Source organism: Symphodus melops (assembly GCF_947650265.1).
Source record: "Symphodus melops genome assembly, chromosome: 9".
NCBI classification, from domain to species: domain Eukaryota; kingdom Metazoa; phylum Chordata; class Actinopteri; order Labriformes; family Labridae; genus Symphodus; species Symphodus melops.
The window spans coordinates 18,381,785-18,406,533 of NC_136699.1; the positions used below are offsets into that span (position 1 = coordinate 18,381,785).

The following is a 24,749-nucleotide window of genomic DNA, read 5'->3' on the forward strand; positions in this document are numbered from 1 at the left end:
ATTAGCAATCAACACTTCCGGAATTTGCTTTTAGAGAAGAAAAAGTTTATTTTTATTGCTCCGTTCAAATCATACTGCTAACATCTGAGATGGGCGCACGGTTTAAATTACACTGAACCCTGAGCTTTAGCCCACAATGATCATGTTAAATACAAGAAGAGTCAGCAAGATGTTAAAAACTATTATTTAAAAGAACATCCAACTAAAATCCCGTTCCCTTAAGTGCTTCTGTCCTTTTAAATTGAATCATAAACAGGTGTTTTGAGATGCCTCCTGGACACATGCGCCCATCAACCATCTTGAACATCTTCTGTATCTCCAGATTGGTACTTAAGTGCTTTATTATAATACATATAACAGCATGGTCAGAAAAAGTTGAGTTAATCACAACTGCAACTTCTAAGGGGCATGATTGCTCAGTTCTACGATGCTCTTACATGCTATAAAATAAATATACTGTCAAATACTGTCATGGACTGTTCCTCTTTATGTTAGCCCATTCCTTTTGGACTTATTTTAAACTACAAGCACAAGAGTTTTTTTGAGTGTAGCAGAGAATTACTTCCAAATATTCTAAAACTCATTTATAGTTCAACTAAGACTTCAGCTTTCAAAACCTGAAAGTGAGTTGCATTTGCATCATTAGCACATTTGAATGGGTTTGTGGTTAGATGCCTGAAATAAGGCCTGTGGTTAACACACGCTTAAGAGAGGTTGATGTGTTGTTAGATGAGATAAACAACATTAGGTAATACCACCACTTTTCATTTTTGAAGTTTTACGTGTCCTTAAAACGGCGGTTGCTAAACAAGTGGCTAGATGCATTAAACTTCATATAAGTGATGTTCATTTATAAAGCTTATCCTTCTGAATAAAACGCTTACACCCGTGTTTGTCACAGAGCCTATTTTCTGCCATGATCCAAAATACAATGCAAAAATCCCATTGGCAAAGCCTGAGGAGGAGTGCTGTGAGTCGGGCGAGAGCCCAGCAGCCTTCCCTTGTAGAGCTCTGGTTCTCAAAAGAAATGTCAAAGTGTTCTTCCGAATTCTCGATAGACCCCATGGCGATGCTACTTCCAGGTTGGCCTACAAAAATACAGCATTACCTTTGTTCTTTATTTAATACCATGTTATATGAGATTGTAAGATAAAAGCACAGCAGCTGTTTGGCATTAAGATGAGAAGTTTTACATATGGGTTTCTTCTCTAAATAGCAAGTATGGTCATTTAAGACAGAGTAGTTTGCCCTCCTCCTTTCGGGTTCAACAACTTTAACAAAAAATTATTGAAATCCTCATCAGTTCCCCTATGATTCAAAAATTAAAGCTTAGTGTAAAAGGTTGTGTAATGAGAGTAGTTTCATATCATTTACCATCAGTTATACGCAAGGCAAATACAGCTCATTTACAGGGAACTGTTAGATGTAAAGCATAGCTTGTCTTCATTTTCTCTCGTAGGCCTTTAGTATTGAGGCCCAGACTGTCTTTTTGTCCTTACAATAACAGTGCAGAGTGTGCACACAGTACTGCTGGCAGATTTGCAGAAAATGGTCAAAGATTAATTGTTGAAGTCTGTGATGGGAAAGACAAAAAGCTGTTCTCTTCTTAAGCACCGAGGACCAAATGAAAACAAGTTGACTATGTTCCAGACAGGACATATAAACATTCATTTACACACATTGATGACTGCACTTGTGTAAAAACATTTAGGACACAAGCTCTGTTCAGTTTAACCTTTGCTTTTTGCCCATTTGTGAGGCTGTGGTAGTCTCCCATAATGTCATTAGTGTGATAAAAACCGCTGATTAGCCTAATCCTGCAAGCTTATCCCATCCCTCTCAAGCCAAGATCACAGAGAGTTACCACTGGGAGAACAGCATTCTTACATTTATCTATATTTGGTTTTACATACAGAGCTCTAGTGAGACGGATCCTCAAAGACAATGTGAGGCTGTTAAGTCTGGGTCAGTTTGTTCTTATGCATGCTGATGCAGGATTCTGACTCTCACTCGAGGCTGCTTTGAAGGATGAACATGCACATTTTCTATTAACCTGGTGCTGGTCAACATGGAGCTAGTTTTTTCAATTTTTAGAATTTTGATTAATTCACAACACTAGATGCCTTCTCACGAATAAATATCATATTATGACTAAATGTTTTTTTATATCTTTGCTACCAGAGATTAATAGACTGTTAGATGATATTTCAAAAGTTTTGCACGTTTACCCGATTCAGTAGCTTTAAAAACCTGAATGACAAAGTTATAGAGTGGTTTTACTTTCACACTTCCACATCCGTGTTAGTCTGCTTGCTGTGCAAACAACAAAGATAAACTCCCTGTGTCCCTGTGGTCACATTCAACAATCAATCACAATTCAACACATCCTTCAATCATCATAGTGTTAATTGTATAATGGATATTTCTACATTGCACAGAAACTATAAACTTGTCAAAGAGAAAAGTCAAGGGGGGTCGGAAATGGACAGTTTTCACTTGATAGCACTACATCCTGTTGTATTTTCAGCGGATATGTAAAAGTGTGTTTGCCATTAACATACTGGAGTGGGATTATCTGCAGCAAAACTTTGGAAACTGGTAACAACTACATAAGGCTGAAGCTTAGTGAAGAGTCCAACACAAGAAGAGACTTATGTGATCAGGCAAGTGATAGCAGTGATAATATATCAAAAACTACAACCATTAGACGCCACTGCTCTGAAAAAGCAGTTAAACACCTTTTTTTATCTTTTGACTTCTAAATGGAAGTAGATTGAGACATGTTTTTTTTTCTTTTTTTACTAGTCTGGATAGAAACAGTTTTGCTTTTGAGTGCTAGTGCTAAAGCACCCTAACACAAATCAGTGCAGGTGAGGGAAATGTGAAGTTACAAAAATAAGGTGAAACATAAAGATCCTCCCCATATAATTATTTTTTTTTTCCTTAACATGGACCTTAAACATAGGTCAGTTTCATCATTCACACATCCTCCCTTAAGCACAGCACAATTTCCTGATCTGACAGACAAGTTCAAGTTTGTTGTCCTCAGGAAATCCTCCGACAGCAAAACGAGAAGTGTTTGTTTTTATTTTAATGAAACTGATGCAAAATAGTTTCATGACAACCAAAGGTTTTATGTGACACAACTTCCAGAACAGCAAAGAAATCTATGTTGTGTTTTAAGAAACATGAGAATTCATGTTGAAGGTCTCTGCAGCACCTTACAAAATCTCTGCCACTTGATGTGTGTATATTACATCCTGGAATGGGCATGAATCATGTGTCTTTCAAAGTTTGGTTGTTCAATAACAACCAAAATATCATGTGCTAAATTGCAACAGGAAAAATACAACAGCATGGGAGAAGAGATCTCGAAATGACTGATTTCTCTTGTTAGGTTGTTAAAGCAGCTGTCACAAAGTTAGATGAAAAATAACACATCCCTGAAAATACATTCAAGACATTTGTTCTGCATCAGTTAAAGAGGAACAAATGTTTTGTGACAGTCTTTGGAAGCTTTGAGAGAAAGAAAAGTCCTTATCTTCATGACATTCAAACGCTTCCATTTTCTTAAAACCTTGAATTTGGATTAATTAGCTGTCTCTTAATGTTGAGGATTGCGATCACTTTGTAATTCAGGACAGCAGCCTCTACAATGGTTTAAATCAGTTCGACTGATCAGATAAATGCAGTAAAAATGTTAAAAATGAATACAACCTTTATGCAAGCTGTACTTATCAGACTGCATAGCATATAGTTTCAAAGTGAACTGTAATGATTGACAGAAGATTCTTCTGTGATTCAGTCAGTGTTGCTCTTGAGGAGGTCTCACATCCCTGCACATTTATGATTTAATTATTTTTCGTCATTGTCACATTTGTCATGAGTTTCAGTTGCTCTTCATTTAAAATAAATGAATTGACTGTCTGTAGCCAATTTTAAGCTTGACAGGTATGAACTGTGCAGTCAGAGGCTACCTTCACTGTGATGAAAAAGGAAACAATCAGTTCAAAGGCTGCTAAAATCAAATGTTGGTGCGTCACATTTGCCTTTATATACTATAACTTACAGATCTTCACACTTCAAGTGGTTCTGGTCACATATACAGTATATGGAATAGAGCTTAATGTAATTTAACAAGAAAAGAAGCCATGTTTGAGAAGTCAATCGTCTACATCGTATCTCAAACTAATCGAAACCATTCCAACATACATCAAGAATACATCAGGGGGGCTAAAAGACTGGGACTCTGTTTGCTTAACTTCAACGCATCTGGTTTTGACCGAATACATACCAGTGAAGTCTATGCATTACATATGCAGTATACTTCTCTTACACAGTTACAGATTAGGATTTGAATGCTGGTTTCAATTTTTCAATTGGGATTGTAAAGTTCACAGGTTTTGGTCAGTTTGTGTTGTTATCACAAAATGAAGGAGAGATCAATAAACCAGCAGAACAGCTGAGCTGCAGGAAATAGATTTGGTGATAGGTCAGACCTCAGATCCACAGGCTTGATTTCTTAGAAACTGAACAAGGCCAGAGATTAAGAAATAACATTTTTGAATGATCACATTTTAAAGCTGATGATGCTAAGCAGTCAGACTGTTGAGGGGTTTTTTTTGTTGTAGTTGAAATGTGCTGTTTATAAAGCCAGTGAGTTTCACTTGTAAAGGCAAAATATGAAAGCTGTTTAATGTGTGCTGCTGTATTTAGGTCACACATGCACATACAGTGGCTGTATAGGAAAAGCTAGAAAATGGACCCAAAGGACCCTGGTGTTTGCACCCCCCATGTGCAGAAGCTACTCGCAGCCTCGATCTGACATGTGTGTCTGACACTGTGTGTCTGACACTGTGTGTCTTTCCCCACTCACTCCCTCTTCCTGATTTCTGACTCTATACTGACTGTCCTGTCACTCCAATTAAGGCATAAAAGCCCACAAATTGAACTAAATGTTGTGCCTTTTCATTACTTTAAGAATTGTCTCTGATGTCTCCATGTTCCAACATCCTGTCTCAAATCTTGTCATGCAGTCTTCTGAACGTTCAAACAAGAAGAAGCACAGTTGTGTTTCCCTCACTTGCCTTTACCACTAGGTACGGATTCTACATACACATGCAGACCTTTATCTTTGTTAAGTGGATTATTGTAATAAAATAATTTAGTGAAATAGCTTGATTCCTATGTATCCATTGATCTAATTTTTTTAGATTAACATGCCAAATAAAAGGCCATCCCTCCTCTAAAGTGTTATCGTCAAAACACAGGAATCCCATCATCACTTTTAACCTCTCTACCGTACAAGAAATATTTATTGTATCTCATGGCAGACACAAACCAATCAGGACTGCAGCTCTTTATACGGGTTGGATGTCTGCCAAAGTCACGACAAATAAATCCACAGACAGTCATTAGAGTCAAACCTCAGTCTTTGTTGTGGAAAGGGTCAGAAGTTGACTTTTTGCTGCAAGTAATGTCTGTAACAGAGGTTTGATTGTGAAACAGAAAAAGGCAAGGAGTCGAAAGAGGAAGTATAAGAGAGGATGTTAGAGTTGGTAGTTGCTTCCTTAAGAGGCGAAGGAAAAGAAATCAGCCCATGCCCTGTTTATTGTCACAATAATTAGTGCAGCAGTGGAAAGGAACAAGGACTGTAACTCCATCCAGAATTGGTTCTTTCCTTCTATATATCAGTTTATATATTGCATGGGGAAAAAAAAAGTTAGTGTTGTGAGATCACTATGCCATTGTCATTATGATCACGCATGAAGCGCACAAAGTGCTCAAAATATGTTCAGAGGGCTGGAAAGACAGAAAATGGTATGCATTGTTATTTCACTTCCATAAACACAAATTGGCCTTCCAAGTTCTGTGTACATCAAAGGGGCTGCAAACGAGCACTCGGGGTAATCTGTTTAATTACCACGGGAATTCCTTGCGCTCGTCCGTCCTCGTCCGTCCTCACCCACCGTCCGCAACACGGGACGGTGGGTGAGGACGGACGAGGGTGCACAGAGCTGTCACGCAACAGAGCGGACACGCAATGTTGTTAATGCTGTTGCATCTCTCCCTTTGCTAATATAGTTATGCTGCCTGCATTGATTCCAACTTGCATCGCAACTGTATTTGATCACAGGAAAAAGAAAAAAAAACTACAGAACAAGTACTCGAGTACTCGCATTTAAAAATGGGACAGTAATCGCTTAGAGAAAGTTCTGCATTTCTGCACCCCTATAGTGAATTATATAGTCAGCTCCCATCAATCAGTCCCAATCCGCCTGTTTGTTTATTTATATCTCTATTAAGTGTACAACCATCACCCAGCATCCTCACTGCCCGAGGCCATCAACAGAAAATAAGACAAGACAACAATTAGGATTCAAGTGGAACCAAGACCCAAGGGCACAACCAACCGGATGCTTAGACAAAAAGATTTACTGTATGTAAATTTACTGTGGTTAAATCAGTGTTTTAAAGCAAAGATGGATTCTAATTCCTCACTGTGCTGACTGGAGCAACACAGGGACTTTTTTTTGCTGAATTAGACAAACGTGTTCACACTAATTAAATCATCACAAGGACAGTGCTGCATTAGTTTCTTCCAATAGGATTAAACACAGGTGATAACTCAGCTATAAGGCCCTGACCACACACTGTAATGCTGCCGTAAAATCCTGAATCAAGGCAGACTCTAAATTTAGTTAAATGAAGAGGTGGGTGGGTTTAACTGAGCATTCAGCCTTGGCAAAGCTGTCTTATAAGGAATGTCCCCTGTGGGTGTTTGTCTTTATGTGTAAACAATAAGACAGACAAAGTCTTTCCTAAGAGACCTGCAATTTCTTCTGCAAGGCCAGTAACACTCTTTTTTTCTGTAAAAAAAAAAAAAAAGCCAATGCCCTTTTCTTTAACACAGTACAGATTACTGTACCTTTGATGGACATGACTTCCCTTCCTGTGTTTTGAGAAAAAAAGAGAAGAGATTTCGGGTGAGAAAAACGTCTGCGTCTGGAATGAGATCATTTACGTTTCACACTAAGACATGTCAACATTAAGTGTGATATACTGAAGGTGTTACAGTGGTCAGACTCCCATAAATGTATCTTTTGTATCTGTTGAGCTCTGTCTGGAAGCCACAGCCCACAGGTTGATTAACAGCACAGTGAAGTCTTTTTACAACCTCTTCCTCAATCTTAATCAGGGGAGAAAATTGATGAACTATGTCTCTGAAACTGCTTAGTCCATATATGGTCGGATAGATTTAAAATAATGTCTGCAACTGTTGCAATACCATCAATGTGGTAGTAAAGCAGGGCACACAGATATAGGTATTTTATTTCTGGGTGAACCTCACTCATGGTCCCTCAGGGCTTTTAGTACAAATCACTGGTTCAGTTTCTGGATTGATCCCAAGGGGAATGTCTTTGTTCCAGTGAGTTAAATAAGGACATGTTTGACTCAGACAGTTAATCTTAAAGCAGAGGTTGAACAGTAAGAGTTACAAAAATATATTTGATGTTATCATTTGTTATGGCTTAATTTCTTCTCTAAAAGATTTGTAGGGTAGAAAAAAGTATGGCTTCAAAGGCATGCAGCACTATCTGAAAGACAAAGTATGCAGTGTCGGCTTGGGTGGTGTCCCGGTATACCAGGGTATAACAAATCCTTACGGAAATATAATATATTAACGTGAGGGGTTGTAGTGCACAGCTCGTGCCAGTTGGGGTACGGTCCTATTTAGACCCCGTTACCGTGGCAACTGCAGAGCTAATAGCTCTGGAAAGGTAAACACGACGCACCAGAGTGGAGGAGGAACACTTTTTCACATCTTTTCTCCTTTACGAGATCATAATCATAATCATGCATTCACAGAACAGGTGTATCTTGTTCTGTATATAAACCTTTTTGAGTGTTCTTGTGATTGAAAGAGTCCTGTATTAAAGTTAGTGTGACCAGCGGTGTTGTGCAGAGAGCTGGCAAGCTTTAGTGGTCGGTGCTTCAAAACTTTCACAGCAGATCAACTTACATACTGTAGCTAGTAGGAGTGCAAACTTATAAAAATGAAAAGAAAAAACAGAATTGCAGAGCTGCAAAGAAACTTCGCGTTGTTGACGACCTAGGTTGGCAACCAGTTTATGAACTGTGAATGTTATGGCTGTTACAGAAGGTTTTTTTCTTCTTCTTCTTCAAAACTTTAATTTATTTTTACCTTATTTTTTAAAATACTGTCATGTGCCATATACTCTGGTGTAACTGCAAGATATGGTATTATGTATATATATATATTAAAAAAAACGATACCGCCCCAGCTCAGAGCAGTGGTTGTCCTTGGTGGGACTGATGGATCACACAGCTGTTTTCCGTTAATCACTAATGTGTGCATGAAGAAAAAAAAAAGTTCTCTAACATGTTTTGACCAGAGGTCCAAGCTGCACATTTTAACATTAAACACATCTGATTGGTTAAAATATCAGCAATTTTTCTTAAGGGACTTGGTGGTGCGTCCTGATGCTACCAGTTAAGAGCCACTGATATAAAGCACCAACAAACATTGCGGTCAATTGCCAACAATGGTCAATAATGATTTTCTACACACCAAATGTTCCATTATAACGTGTAGATGCTGTATTTTTTTTCAATGTTGTTTATTTAAAACCCTCTCAAAACAGATATCTTCAACAGAAGTAAAACTAATGGTTCCTTTGATAGAGAATTTGTAAGTGTTGTTGGAAGTGTTCCTGCAAGTTTCATTTTCGTGTGATCAGAAACCCTACCGCTGCATATGCGCTGTCTGTCAGCCAAGATTCAGCCGTCATCTACACAAACGAGTCCTGGACGGCACTTCACAGCACCAGCATGGTGGGGCTCCTGATCCAAGCACTGCATTCAAAAGCCACGGTAACAATACATTTCTGCACATCCTCACTCAGATGTTCACTTGAGATATTTGTATACACAGTCCAAACTCACTCATAAACTTGGCGCATAATTGTAGTTTCGCCCGTACACACAATTTTATCCTCTTGCTAGCATCTGTATTAGATAATTAGCTTTAGCTCATAGCATGGTCACAGAATAACATTACAAAAGTAACTTTACTGAACAAATGGATTCCAAATAGCTCATTTTCACAGTCCTAAGAAGATCAATAACCGTAACAAGCTCGACATAATTAACAGTTTTTTTCCTCTCTTGTTCTCTGTATCTTCCTCTTACAAATCTCTGGCCTCTCTTCTCCTGTTATTCTTCCATCCCAGCCCTTCACACCTTATAGGTTAGGAGTTTGGGGAAAGCTAAGTGACTGCTCTTTTGTAATAAGTGACATCTGCCAGACCAAGTGAATAACAGGAAGCAGTGACGGACGGGTTTGAGGAAGTCTTGGATATTATAAGTATTATTTCTATAGACACTTTAGAAATGTTTTTAAAGTATGCATGTTAACACTTAAATGCAAATAAGGAAATTGAAACAAAATGTCACGATCTGTGTTGAAAAACATGGAGGAGGACTCAAGTGCAGAAAACACAAACATATATATTAAACGAAAAAAGGCAAAACAAATCTACTTACAACAAGTGTCCAAACAAAGTTCGTCCAAACCCAACAGAAAATCCACAAGGAGAAAAAAAACAAACAAAGGTAATCCACAGGCGCAGAGGGAGACAAACAACTTACTACAAAAGACAATGAACCGACACACAGAGAGAAAGAAACACAGAGACTAAGTAGACATGGGGTAATCAGACACAGGTGAGACAAATGAGACAGGTGAGGACAATCAGGGTCATCAAGACAGGAGGGAAACATAGAGAGGCAGGAAACCAGACAATACTGAGAACTAGAAAGTAAAACATGTAGCACAGGAGAAACACAACACAGGGGAAGTGAAGAATGTAACACTAAAGACTAAACAAGTAAACAATCAACACAATAATACTACACCAGGAAACATAAGACACACAATGGAAACAGTCAACACTAACGAATAATATAACAACAGAGCTCAAAACTCTGAAATATATGATACAAAATACATGATGTATTGGCAAACTCAACAGAGGACTAGCTTAAATCATTTGTTTTTTGGATCTGCACTTGAGTCCTCTATACCTTTTTGTTTAGTTTTCCCCTAATGATCACCATCCTTTTTTGTTACTCTAAGCAATACACTGCATACATGTTTGTTTTTCTGTGTATTATTGCAACCTTTAACAATGTGCCATAGGCCTGTGTAAGAGACTACCAGTAAAGCAATTGACATTTAAGAAAACAAATTAGGTCGGCTGATTGTTAGCGCTGTCATTTCCTCTTATGCTCCTGAAACCTCTCCCTATAGAGGAACAATGCCTCCAGGTATTGTTCCTACCAGATTACAGGAAAAATATAGGCCTAGCGAGGGGAGGTGGAAGGCCGGTGCAGGTGGGGTCATCAGGTCAATGTTACAACTTTCTATGAAGAAAAAAAAAAAGTAGGAATCCCAGAGGACATGCAGAGGGAAGACAAGTGTTATTATGACAGTGTTTGACGAAAACAGTGTACAACAGTGTACAGGTTATCCAAATGTGAATTGGCTCTGTCAGGGAGTGACAGGATACAGGAAGACAGATGTCACAGACTGAGGAAACCAGACATGATTCATCGAACACGCAGACAATCGGTTTCCAAAACAGATCCACAGAACTTAAATTTAATTTACATGAGATTTAGGGTGTGAAGCGTTAAAACAGAGAAAAGTATGAAGCATAGTATCAGCAAATGTGCAAAGTCTTCTCAGGAGGTGAAATGTTCATCATAATCCACAATCTTGAAAATATTTGCCACTGAGAGTAGATAACAGAATTTATCAGTAAGTGGAACCCCACATGTTAGATTAGTCCTGTTAGTTGTGCAAGAGTCACATTGTGTAATGCAAATTGCAGTTGACATATTCAAAATGAGATGTTAGCCATTTCTAAAAATACAAAAGGCAATTTCAGGGCAGTATGTACTATTACTTAATATAGGTAATATAGGTATTTAATATATCCCGGACACTAGTGAAAGTTGCAGCCTAACAGTTATCAAAAATATTTACACTAATTCTGAGAATATGAATATGCTTGTCCATGAAATCTAATAATAATAATAATGATGTGAATAGATTTATCTCAAATGTCTGTGTGTACGTCACAGTTAAGTCATAGACAATGGTTTGTATTATTAGTATGAATGCTGAGTATTGATACTGATAACTAGACCTTGTGTTCTGCATCATGAAAGAACACTCACAGTGAAGTACAGAACATGAAAGATGCACAAAGCCTTTGGCGTCAGCATTTAGTCAAGGTCCTAGCTCTGGAGACGATCATCTCTTCCCCTCAGGTTGTGAAGGACCTGGACACACGTAGAAACACTTGAATGCACTCTCAGAGGTCGAAACAGTTTCTTTTCTCAAGGCCTGTTTGTGATCCCTGCTCAGTTACAATGCTTTCACTATTCACAAACCCATTCATACCTCTTAGAGTACAGTATTTAAACATAATCATTATACAACTGCCTGAAAAAACAATATGTACAGTATCTACCCCTGAGGTGTGATAACTGAAAGAGCACTGATTATTTTCTCTTTAAAGATGCATTAACTCCAGCATGATTCCCTTCTATAATCAGTCGATTAGTTAATGAACACACCTTTTACCTACCTATCAGTCTTGTAGTGTCAGAGCTCCAATGGAACTTTACCTGACGAGTGTTCAGTATTTATGTGTATAAAACACTTGCTAAAACTTGACTGTGATGCACACGCTCTGAGGCTCTCTGATGGTAATTGATAATGTCATGATAGTCATCTAAAATTCAGTTGTATGGTTCTTGTCTTCTAAGTCTTTAAGTAAACACTCACATTATACTTCATGCACAAAGTGATGGTTTATTAGTGTCAGCACATCAGACTAACTCAGGGTGGAGAAACAAACAACAGCAGAAAAAAGTTCTGTTTGTTTTCATGCTCTCTCAAAATATGAAAAGCATCTTAGACATGATCAGAAACCATTGCATGCTCAATCTTTGCAAAATTGCCATGATTCCCAGAAATATTTCATATCTTTTTGAAGTGTGTTGTGTCCAGTAGGGTCAGTTATTAAGGTCTTAGATCCAGATTCATATGAGAAATATTGGAGGTTTTTTTTTTTTACGTTAAATCTAAAGATATTCATAAACGCAGCAGTGCATAAACCCAATTTATTTTTATTCCTTTTGCAGGGACTCAAATCTGTTTTTTTTGTTTGTACTCTCATTTACATTTTTATGTTTTCATAGCAGGCAAAGCAAATTACCCAAACACACTGAGGTTTCCTCAGGACAAAGGACGACGTCATGAGTCAAACTACATTATAAAACACAGAATATACAGTTTGGTTCCAAGTGGGGTTTAACGTGCCAGCTGGATTACATGTGCATTCAAATTTCTCTTCTTTTTACAAAGACTCAAAGAAAGCTTCACCTGTTTTTAATAAGATCCAGACTAGCAGGCTGTTACGACTGCAACATCCCAGATTTTACTTTTTAAATTAGAACACAGTTCTTGCATCAGAAAATAACTTTGCATTAAGAAAACTTTTGAGATAGTTTGAGCATTTTTTTGAAGATAGTTTTTTGAAGAAAAAGTCTTCTTTAGTGCTTGTAGCTCTTGCCACATGCAGCCCTGCAGCAGCCGGCTGCAGGGACAATGTGTTCAAACTCTCAGGAGCTCTCAGCACCCTCTGCAGGCTGGCTGCCTGATTGGCTGAGCACTGACCATGATGTCATCACTGAACGTTATAAGGGCTCTGACAACTAGCCCTGGAGAGCAGTAGAGGAAAGACGACTCAACTGAAGCACTGAGTGACTGAGACACACGGAGATTAAGAGAAGTAAACAGTAGACACAAGGACATGTGACAGTAAATACTTTGCAGGAACTCGTTGAAAAGTAACATTTCTACTTTGTATGGGTGGCAGGGAACAAAACAACAACCTGTGGAGGTATGTACTTTTATTTGCTTTTGGAGGGTTTAACTTTTTGTTTGCAGTTGTGAATTGTGCAGATTTTTTTGTGTTGTGAGTTTCTTTATTCAGCTTGATTCTTTGTCAAAATAATATCAGCAACAGAAGTGTCATATGCATACCATAATATCTTTTTTTCATTTCTTATTAGGCAACTTTTAGATTTAAACTGTGGCTCTTACCACCATTTTTGTGTTTGTACGTATGTGTGTTACCCATGAATGGTCTTGTCAGATGGGAAGTACGAACCCCCCAGGATACCTCAATACGAGTGCAGAGATGAACAACTCCTCCTCAGCCGGAGCTGTGAGCAGGGAGGGTTACAGCGACGCAACAATGATCCTTCTGGGCATGATTATGTCCTTACTCGTCTTGTGTATCGTCTTCGGAAACATCCTGGTCATAACGGCCATCGCCCGTTTCCAGCGTCTCCAAAATGTCACCAACTGCTTCATCACATCCTTGGCCTGTGCCGACCTGGTCATGGGTCTCATTGTGATTCCTTTTGGTGCCTGTTACATCATCTTTAAGACCTGGCACTTTGGTAGTTTTTGGTGCGAGTTCTGGACTGCAACTGACGTGCTCTGTGTGACCGCGAGTATCGAGACTTTGTGTGTAATAGCTATAGATCGTTACCTTGCCATCACTTCTCCCTTCAGATACCAGTCCATGCTGACCAAGTGCAGGGCTCGCATTGTGGTCATCCTGGTGTGGGTGATTGCTGCCTTGATATCTTTCCTGCCCATACACATGAAGTGGTGGATATCAGATGATGAGATAGCCAAGGATTGCATTAAGAACAGTAACTGCTGTGAGTTCTACACCAACATGGCATACGCAATTACCTCCTCCATCGTCTCCTTCTACATCCCTTTGGTCATCATGGTTTTTGTCTACAGCCGGGTCTTCCAGGAGGCCAGACGCCAACTAAAGAAGATTGACCAAAGTGTTGGACGCTTTCACAACAGCGACAACAGCAACCTCAAATCTATTGAGGCCAACAATGGACGTGGCCAGAAGAAGGCCAAGTTTTGCTTACGGGAACATAAAGCTCTAAAGACCTTAGGCATCATCATGGGGATCTTTACTCTGTGCTGGCTGCCTTTCTTTCTGCTCAATGTGCTGGTGGCCATCTGGAAGGAACTGCACCATGACCTCACCTTCAGGATACTCAACTGGATAGGTTATGCAAACTCGGCCTTCAACCCCCTCATTTACTGCCGGAGTCCTGAGTTCAGATATGCCTTTAAGGAAATCCTCTGCATGAAGAGGAACCGCCTAAATAACTCAGGGCCTGTGAACGGCTACATATACAGCAGGCACAGCTGGCAGAGCGAGCAGCAAGGGAGGAGTAAGGGCAGCTCGGAGGACAGTGACCCCAATGAAGGGTGTCTGGTGAAAGGGGCAGGGGTCTGCAGTGCTGCGGACAGATCAGTGGATCCCAATGGGAATTGCAGCACAGGCTTATCAACCATAACAACTGCATGCTAAGCGTTGGGCAACCCAGACATGTTTACATACAGCTTTTTTGTCCAATAGAGTAATGTACAGTAGTAATGTAGAGCCAGTCAAACCGACAGGTGGGGTCTCTTTGAAGAAACTTTGAAGAAACTTAACTGAGGAAAATATTTCTCTTCTTTCTACATTCTACGACTACATTCTGTAGGTTGATCACTTTTCTTTTTGTTACATTTATTAAGAGTTATTCCCACCTACCTCATTACTTTCTGTTTTTTTTTTAACATTTGTTTCTTTACTGTCTTATCAAGTTCTCTTTTATTCTCTGGTCACAGGCAAGTATTGAAGAAGTTTATTATCTCTGCTGTTTAACTCAACCAAACATTCTGTGCATTATGTAATTGCTCATCTGAATTCCCTGCCACAGACTTTTATCTCAGAGTTCTTGGCAAAACTTTCACTAAACTGGCTTAACAGTCTTTTGAAATTTAAATTAAATGCTTTTGGAGGCTGTATATTCCATTCAGGCATGCCAAGCGTGCATGGATACTGAGTTCTTGTTTCTTTCAGAAAATGAGGAGACTGAATCTGAGTGTCATTTTGGTGCTTTGTTTAAAGTAATTCCAAAATTAACCAAAGTTACGATTTGGCTTCTTTCCGTTCCTCTTTTTTATTGACGGATTGCCTCAGTTACCAGGTTGAGACAAACCTGTCTCTCTTCCTCTTTTTCTCTCTGTCAGTCTGTCTCCTTACTTCTCAGAAACGCTGTGAAGCCCTGCCCCCTGGTCGGGGTTTTTAAAGTCTGTTACAGGGAGTTTCTAGCAGACAGCACTACAGATATGAAGTTATCTTCATCTCCCTGGTGTAAGCTGAGAAGTGCCTGAGGCCATCCTCTTTAGATTATATGAACAAAGCTGGCAAGTGTATATATGTATGATAGCTCGTTCTATTACCAGCCCTCAAGGTATTTAATATTTAAGTTCAGAGCAGATGGGGTTATTGATAATTGACTCAAACTTGGGTATTGACCTTCAAAGCTCACAGCTGATTACATTCAAATACACATTTTTGCTACTGAACAGTCAACACCTTCATTCCACAGGGTGATTTGTGTGACATGTAAAACAGCTTTTGGTACTTTGGAAAACAATATGTCAAAGTAAAGGTAGCCTATCTTGCCCTTATGTTTAAGTCAGAGGCAACAAGTTGTTATACCAGACCTGTTTATTTATCCTGTTTTGTGGTTGCTGTGTTTCAGTGTTTACTGAAACCAGAGACGCCGTTTCCTTAGTCATGGCACGAGGGTACAAACCACCCACAGTACTAAACAGGGCGTTTTAACAACCAAGTGATAACACACTGTAGTTCCAGACCCGGGACTTGTTGGTGGCGACTTCTCAGGCCTATAAACTGAGATGAGAAAACCATCCTGAGCTGCACCTTTGTCGCCACTCCCCGACATTTCCCAGAGTCTCCTCACTGTAAACAAAGATGTGTATCTTTTGGAAATCTGTCCAAGTCTCCTCACTGTGAACCAATTTCTATGTCTGTATTAAATCAGTCTAACGTTAGGATTAGTTATGAGTCTGCTGGGCAGGCTCTCAGCTGTGACAGTTTTTTGTTTTTTTTCACTCACTTTCTGTTGCCTGCTTGAGACACTGCTTGGTGTGTAACTCCAGGAAATGCAACATATCCAGCTAACCCAAAGCCAATAAACACAATTCACAATTTATTCATTACCTCCACTGTTAAGCTGTAGAATTAAGTAAATTACATTAGTCAATGACAAATTATACATTTCTAAATTCCAAGTTTTAAATTGAAGGCCTGCCTGAAATTAAAGTAAAGTCATTTTTTGACTTACCGAAGCATTAATGGACAGTTAGTCGCCCACTTTTATCAAACTAAATGACTTGCTAGATCTTTATGCTCAATCGCAGCAATAAAGATGTTCTGCAGACGTAACCACATTTCAACAGGTTTGGCATTCTCTCCTGCTCTGATCAAAGTGACAGCATGCTAAATGTGGCTCCTGAAGGCAGACAGGGAGGGGGGGACATGGATTCTGTGCCCGTCTAAATCGGTATAAGTGACCTGTGTTTTAGTGCATGTACTTTTGCTTCGCCTCTGGAGTTAAGCCAGCAGACGCTTTGAAAACTGTGAACTTTGTTCCCCCAGTGGAACCTCAGTGTGCTGTACTCTATCTGCTGGTTTGTTCAGTGCCTGTTGTCAAAGGCCTTAGGAGTGGAGACGTAACCACAGTGTCATCCTACGTCAATGTTTGCCATGTGAAAAACAAGCTCTCCACTATGCTGATCATTCTTTCTGTTTTTCTTTTTCATGGATTTACAGCAGTTAAAAAAATACAGGGGTTGAAAGTCATTACACATTTTCTCCAGGGAATTTCTTTCGATAGACTGTATGTCCATATTTTTTAAAACAAATCCAAGCAGTGACATTGAATTAATGCTTGATGAAAAACAATGGGCCGGTATGCAATTCAGTCTATTTTGAAAGCACTAAGTAATTGTTTGCATGTCTTCTAGGTGTTTGTGGTAATGTGCTTGTGGTCTGTGGCTCTTTCACAGTGATCTCTTTATGTCCAAGTGGAGCAGGCTGTGAGCTATACATCCACACTGCTCCCTCCTGGCGGTGGCCTCTCCTTGCACCTTAGCTGCCTCTGAGTTATGGCCTATTTCACGATACACTGAAAAGAAAGGGTATTTATGTGTACATGCAACACAGTTTTGTGCTATGAGTCTTCAGTGTTTAGCTGACACAACTACATTCCAGGCTCAGCTGATGTCTTTGGGACCATATACCACATCTGCTGATGCATTAAATGAACATTCAGTTCCCGGGCAGACTTAAGACTAAGGTTACTGATCTTATCAGGTGACAGTTATAGCAGCTCTGCGAACGGGACAAGTTGTTTTTCAGGTGGGCTCCAGGTTACAGCAGAGAAATAACATAACAAATGTTTTTCCTTTTTTTTATAAGAAACAATCAGTTATGGATTGTCACATTTTTATATCATCTGGACTCAGGTGAGCTAATGCTTATACCTTCCTCACCAACACATGACTGCTCCTCTTCTATTAAAGTCTTGTCACCCCTCATGAACCGCTCACTGTTTGGACCTTAAAGCAGCGATGTAAAGCACTTTCATGAAGTCTTTGTTTAAAAAAAACAAACAAAAAAAAACAAGGAAATTCATTCAATGTCATTGATGATAAATGATTTATATCTTGATGAACAGTTTTTCCTCTTCAGTTGCGCCAATGCTGTATATTGTTACAGAAGTTCCATTTCCTGTTGCAACTTTAAAGCAAAAACATGAATGTGAGCCCAGATGTTGTCGAAGGCTCCGCACAACTGACGCATGTGTATGTGAATTTTCTATAAAAGTTAAATATTGCTTCAAAGGTCACACATGTATTATATGTCAAGCTTCCTGTCATTGCCAGAGTGAAAACCTGAATGTTTACTAAATGTTTGCCAGCTATTTTCGCACAACTTTTTGTCACTGTAAATTAATGCCTCTTACAAAATGTGGTGTCTTGAAGCAAGTGAATGTGCTGTGAGATTTGTACTGAAATAAATGATGTACATGCTGCATGTCATGTCCTCAACGATGTTTTCTTTAAATGCCTTAAATAGCAGTACACTTAATAATGTGTAAAATATATTAAATGAAGGAAAAAGGTGGTCTCTGAACACTCCCGTCGAAGTCTATTTTCAGTATGTGGGTGGAAAAACCAGCATGTGATGTGAAATATGAACAGGGGAGGGATTTAGCTATTATTTCAATATTTTCCCAGAGCTCTATGTAATTACATGTTACAAAGACAACTTCATTATATCGCATAATCTAATAAAGGTGGACATGTATGACATCAGAGCCATAAAAGTATCCTAAAGTATCATGATTATCATATTACATTACATTTTTTAATTTCGCTGAATGAAGAATAAAAGCTTTAATGTGTCATGAGTGTAGGAACCAGGATCAGCAACACATATGTAATAGGTTTTTGAAGTCAGTACATCTGGATTTCATCATAAACAAAGACGTTGGACACTCGCAGTATTTTAGAAATGAATAAATTGCTTATAAATCAGTTAAAGTGCTGGAACCCCTTTTCTTCGTGCGACAGGGTCGGGTGAAATCACAGTGACTGTCTGCTGAAGGGCTCAGACAGGGAGGCGGTGACATGGACTCTGTGCCCGGCTCAGCAGACTATTACAGAAAGCCATGTCATAGTGTACGAACTCTGAACTTGAATCAGCCTTTAAAGCACCTCTGGTTCTCTAAACAGTTTAGGTTCATACTTTTAAATCCTCATCCTTGCCTTTATCCTGCAGGTGAATTCCACAGTCAAACATCAACATCAAGGCGTCTGAAGTGTAAGGCTATGGATATTTGAACACAAGAACCGCCGATCGTCTTCTAATCTTTTAAAACTCAAGATTTCCCCCGAAGCGTCAGATTGTAGTTTCAGTTTCAGTGATGTCAAATGCTTCTCGGCTGTCAGGGTTTTCGACATGCACTGAGGGCAATCCACAGGGATGTGTGCTGACATAATCTCACACATGCACACTATAGAGCTTGATGACTTGATTTTCTCATACTGAGAGAAACTACAGTATAAGAAGTTTGCACTCTGTTTATTTGGCCAACAGTCTGCTTAGCCTTTAAATAGTAATAATCATAACGATAACATTTATATAGCACTTATCTAAAAGTGCTTCACGGAATGCATGGAATAAAACAAAGTTACATCAAAGGCAGATTAAAAGTGTGCCATAAAATACCCAGAAAAAAACAGGGGGAAGTTATAAAATTATGAATAAGAGCTCAATATATAAAATACAGCAGCACATGAATTACCAATCAATCATTCAAAAAGGCCTTCCTATAAACACGTGTCTTAATCAAGGATTAAAGAACAGATAATGAGTATGCGAGCCTAATATCCATCGACAGGCAGTTCCAGAGCTTTGGGGCTCTGATGGCAAATGCCTGGTCGCCCTTGGTTACCAGCCTTGACCTATAGGAACAACTAATGAGGATACTCTTGAGGCTCTTGGTAACTCATGCATGGTACCATCAAGCTTCAATAACTGGGATCCTTAAGAGATAGAAAAGACTGTGTTTCCCATATCATGACCTAGCATGTTTGAGGCCCGTTTTTATGCTCCAGGGAGTTCAAGCGGTCTTTTTTTTTGGTGTGTCTTGAGTACTTTCTCAGATCTGTTTATCATGGCTGTGATGATCTGTGTACAGAGACAGAGTAACGCCGTCCCTGATAGATCAATAAGTCCCCTGGTACTGTAGTGACTACAGAGACCGAGGCACCATAATGTCTACAGTCCGCCTCTGTCCCAAGGGCCTCACAAGCATTTGCGTGTGTGTGTGTGTGTGTGTGTATGTGTGTGTGTGTGTGTGTGCGCGTGTTCTTTTAAACATCTCAAATCATAGTTTGTGAACTTTCTGAAAAAACTAACTCTGCTCGACCTGGGGTTGTAAAAGCAAATATGAACTCAAGAGATGTACTGATCTTTTTTTTTTTTTTTTTTAAGACCACAAAAAATATGAAATAAACACAATTTCAAAAATAATGAACTTCCTAAACATGCCATATTCTTCTTTCATGTTAGCTAATTTAATCTGTACCACAAACTTAGCCTTCTTGTATCATTTGTGACTGTAATTTAATTTTGGTTTCTTTACTGGAGGAAGAAAGAAGAGAACATTAAATGTATGCTGTTCTATAATACTCGCATATTAAAGTTGAAGAATGTGGATTCGGAAGTTTCAACTCTTTTCCCAGTACACTGGCAGGGAAAGAGGTCAATGTTCAAATGACATGAAGTGCGCATCCATATACCAAGATATAAAAGACATGAATGAAACAAGTGGTGTTAATGTAATAAAGGTCAACAGATGAGAGCATGATGAATGACGACTCAAAAGCCCTCTTACCCACATACAGACCTATGCATCTAATGGCGCAGCAGCCCACGTGTTCTTCATGTTTTACTCTTAATGTAATCTTTCTTTAGGGACATTCACATCAAGAAATGATACACTACGAAATGTATTTAAGTTTTCACACAAACAGCCCTGCTGCAGTTGCTGAACTGTTTTAAGCTAATGTCCAACATAATGACAACGCAGTCAGTTACAACAGTTCTAATAGGTCGCCTTCTTCTGCTACTTCTGTAAACCAAAGTTAAAAAAAAACTATAACCGGTTAATCCAGTTCAACTGAATTAAAAGCCAGTTTTTCAACTGGTCAGTGTTCAACATGTTGAAGTTTAGTGTCCATGACAACCCCTGCCTTTATGAAGAACAGTCAAAGAATCATAACCATGAGTGGATCTTTTGACATTTTCTACCTCAAATAAAATATGAAATAATAATTATTTAAACCTCATCTCAGGCCTTTATGCCCATTCAAAAACACAATTGACATCCAAACATGTGAATTGGGACTGTAACAATGCTTATCCATTTCCAGGTTTAAGTAAATTCCTGCAGCGTCACACGACCTCATGGAAATGTGTTGGGTTGTACGTCATTGAATTCAATTAAAAGCGAAAAACAAAGTTTTCTGAGCTGCTGCCCACCCACCATCTGACAACACTAAATGTTAAATCCTCTTACATCACCGCTCCTCTTTAGCGATGAAACAGATAATATATAACAGCCGCCCCCCCTTTCATATCCCAACTCTCAGTTCCCACAAAGGTCAGCACTTTCAAGAGTGAGCGCTAATGGGCAATTATTGGGAATCCAACAGTGGAGCTGAATACAACGTAGATCTTGTCATTTTAAATGCCATTGCTGGTGTGATCCCCCTGTTCATGTGCCTGCTTCTTCTGTCTCACAGCATATATGACTGTGATGTTTAAGTGGCCCTTGATTTTTTTTTTAATCGCCCTAAGGATGATAAATCACATGCTGCACTGTGTGCTTGTTTACATCATGAACACAACAGCTCCTCTAAAGTTTGGCCACAAACTGTAAACATCTGTTTAAGGTTTCCTATGATGACAAATTCATTCTGGCTTTTTGTTTAGAGGAGGTCAAGTTAGCTTTTTCAGTGAATGTACGGGTGGTCACAAGGTCAACAGCTATTGCTGCAATATTTAATTTCAAGTGTCAGCCTCTTGTTAAAGTTTTATTAATCTTCATCTGGAAGCTGATCGTGGAAGATGTTTGGTTTCTATTTGATTAAATGGGAACACTGGGAACAGTGTAATAAAAGCATTTGTAATGTTCCGGCTGTCTTTTTCAAAGCTGATGGCCCTCATCAACTGATGAAATGACATTCATTATCGTCTGAAAAGTAATTGATTTTACTCTGAGACAGCTCTAGTACATTGTATTCCTAATAGTTAGGTTTATAGATTTAGACGTATTTATAAAGTAGAAGCAGCTTTACCTTTGTGTCTTATGTAATGCTGCAGTAATGTTCATTTTGGTTTAAGTCCTCAGGGAAGATGAGAACATAAAGGGTTGCTCTGTAATGTGTTCTTAGCTGCAGAAATGACCCTTTGATGAACATGTAATAACCAACAGCCACACTGCAGTAACAGGAAAGTACCCTATGTAAAGATGAAAACGTGGATCAAACATGTCGTCTTTGTTATTACAACTTACAGGACTTATCCACGGCTCAGGTTGATTTTTTTGGAGCATCTTGACCAGATTTTGGCTCTAGCTAGCTGGTGGCGTTAAGGATATCACATTTCTCTTTTTTCACATGTTTAACATCATCCAAAAGAAACACAAACACAGGAAGGAATGATTGTCACATGTTTTACAGTGTCCTAACTGCAGTGGAAATTCCCAGTTATGTCCTGTCAGGCCTCGTCAGCGCTCTCTTTATCCTTTTGACACCAAAGCACCAGCGTTTTACTGACATGGTCCTTGTGTTTGCAAAAAATCGGACTTAGATTAGATGCTTGTCAGTGGAGTAAATGGACTGGTAAAAGCAAAAGAGTGCAATGACAGAGTGCAGAGGAGACAGAATGTGTTTGTGTTTAGGTGTGTCTATGCACAGTCTACAAGGCTTACAGTATGTTCATGCAGAGGCATAGTATCAAGATAAAGTGCAAGTGTTCAAGTCAAATGAGGTGTGAAGGGCAAAGACAGGGTGGGGTTAAAAAGTTTGAAATAGTGAGTTTGTATGTCCTAAACTATCAAGTAAAGCAAGCTAATATTGAGTCTTTCCTAAATAACTTTTTTTTTAATGAATCTTTGTGTCTTATTCAGAAACCTGTTTGCATTTCTGCATGTCCTACAGGCACAACGTCTGGATTTTCTTCCTGTTTAAAAGTTAGTTAACAGTAAGCTGTTTAGCTGAAGTTAAAACAAACAAAAAAAAAACTACAAGATTATGGTTGGGGAAATCATCATGGGGTTAATTACCAGCAACATTTCTGTCATTGCTTAGTCAGATAGGGGATTCACATGGCGCAGGAATCTGGATCTCATGACGTGTGGAGGGATGGGTTTATAGTTCATTTACAGTTTAAAGCCCTTTGCATCCTGAGTTTCGGGGGGGGTCAAATGCTACGTCATCAGTTTTGTGACTAAATGTGAGTAGATGCCATAGACATAAGCACAGAACATCAATATGTGACTTAATGATTTACGTTAAGGCTGCAATGTGCATATGTTATAATATTTTTAATATTTTAACACTTAAAATAATCATGCCATTTTTTAAAGGTCAAAGAAAACACAATGCAAACCTCAAACCTTTATAAATCAAGTAATCTCTATTGTATGTCTCTTTCTTCAAAACTTGAAATTCTGTCTCTCTGTGTGTCTCATAAAAGCTCCAGGTAGTTCCGTGTGCCACGGTGTGTCCATGTTTGACAGTCGGCAGCATCAAAGTGCCTCAAGCTATTCATATCTCCTGAGTTACTGTACGGTCTGAGGCCTCATGATTTCACAGACAACATGCTCAACATAACGTGTACACAGTACTTTATTGGTTTGGAAGCCTTTCTGGTTACTTCCACTAATGAGAGCATTGTTTGTACATGAGACACAAGAAAGTCAACATGTTTATGTTCTACTTTATGGTCAAATAAAAACTTCACCTCACAGTCTCTGTTTGCACACGTTTACTGACGATGTTTGTGTTGCGTGTCAACGTGAAGGACTACGCAGTATAACGGAGGTGAAACTCATCCAAACATTCACTTAATGTTCCAGAGAAACAGCTCCAAGTGTTTGCTGCTTTTTATATATTTTATCTCTCAATCTGAGAATGTCCTCCTGAATAAAACACAAAACGTTTCTTTAAGATGATTGGGTTTGCCATGCAGGGTTATGAACGGCCCTTCGAGTTACACATTGAGTTATTTGCTTATTTTGCTATCTATTTTATGGGAAAAACAAAAGTCCGGAGCCCGTATTCACAAACAATCTGAGAATCCTCTTAAAGAGCTCCTAACTACTAAAAATGTTGAAGCAAGGGTTTGTATTGGAGGCAAATCTAAGCAAGGAAGAGACAAAAACTTTCATCCTAGGACTAGTCCACACGAAGACAGGGATTTCTTTTTCCGTGCATTGTGGTCTTTCGTACACACACAAGCGACATCACTGAAAACGCACCTTTAAACTCCTTCCAGGGACAAGATTTTTTTAGAAATTCTGTTTAAAGTGTTTGTTTATGTGTAAACCAGGAACTTAGTTTTGGGCTCGTAATGTCACACTGTCTCCCAGTTTCTCCTCCCTTTGACAGCTTTGTGCGACGCCGTCACTTTTGTTTACATGAGATTAGTGTGATAGTAGACTTAACCAAACTATATATCACTATGTTTTGGTCATAGCATAGGAATGGCGAGAACATTGTAGCCTGTCAATGACATCATTTTTTTAGCTTTCAGGGCTGGTGTAACAGTGTTTGTTTTTGTGTTTTTATGTGGATGGAGATGTTTTTGAGAATGTAGCATTTGTGTTTATTAAAAAAGCAAAACACACACCTGGATGTGGACTATGCCTTAATAAGGAGGTGTGTGAGGTGTGAGACATTTTTCTCGAAGCTGTGATTGGTTGATCCAAAAGAACGGAGAGATAAAATCAGACATTGTGTAATATCAAACACTATGGAATTAACATCCGTGTGATTATTTGTAAAACAATACAAAGTATATATGTCCTACGAAATGTTTGAATTACATGCTCACCTGTGCAGTTAGTTAATTAGTGATTGGACGCACCTGTGGGGTGATTACACACATGTAGAG

At 39.0% G+C, this 24,749-nt stretch overlaps 1 protein-coding gene across 1 annotated transcript; it reads left to right on the plus strand.

Moving 5' to 3' along the window:
* Positions 1-12,837: 12,837 nt before the first annotated feature.
* Positions 12,838-18,095, plus strand: adrb2a (adrenoceptor beta 2, surface a). The gene is made up of 2 exons (XM_079351939.1): positions 12,838-12,998; positions 13,254-18,095. The coding sequence occupies exon 2, from the start codon at positions 13,254-13,256 to the stop codon at positions 14,508-14,510; it is 1,257 nt and encodes a 418-aa protein (XP_079208065.1). The 5' UTR covers positions 12,838-12,998; the 3' UTR covers positions 14,511-18,095.
* Positions 18,096-24,749: the final 6,654 nt, after the last annotated feature.

What these genes read in the sequence shown, in the direction of transcription:
- adrb2a (XM_079351939.1), top strand. Translation starts at nt 13,254, where the DNA reads ATGGGAAGTACGAACCCCCCAGGATACCTCAATACGAGTGCAGAGATG.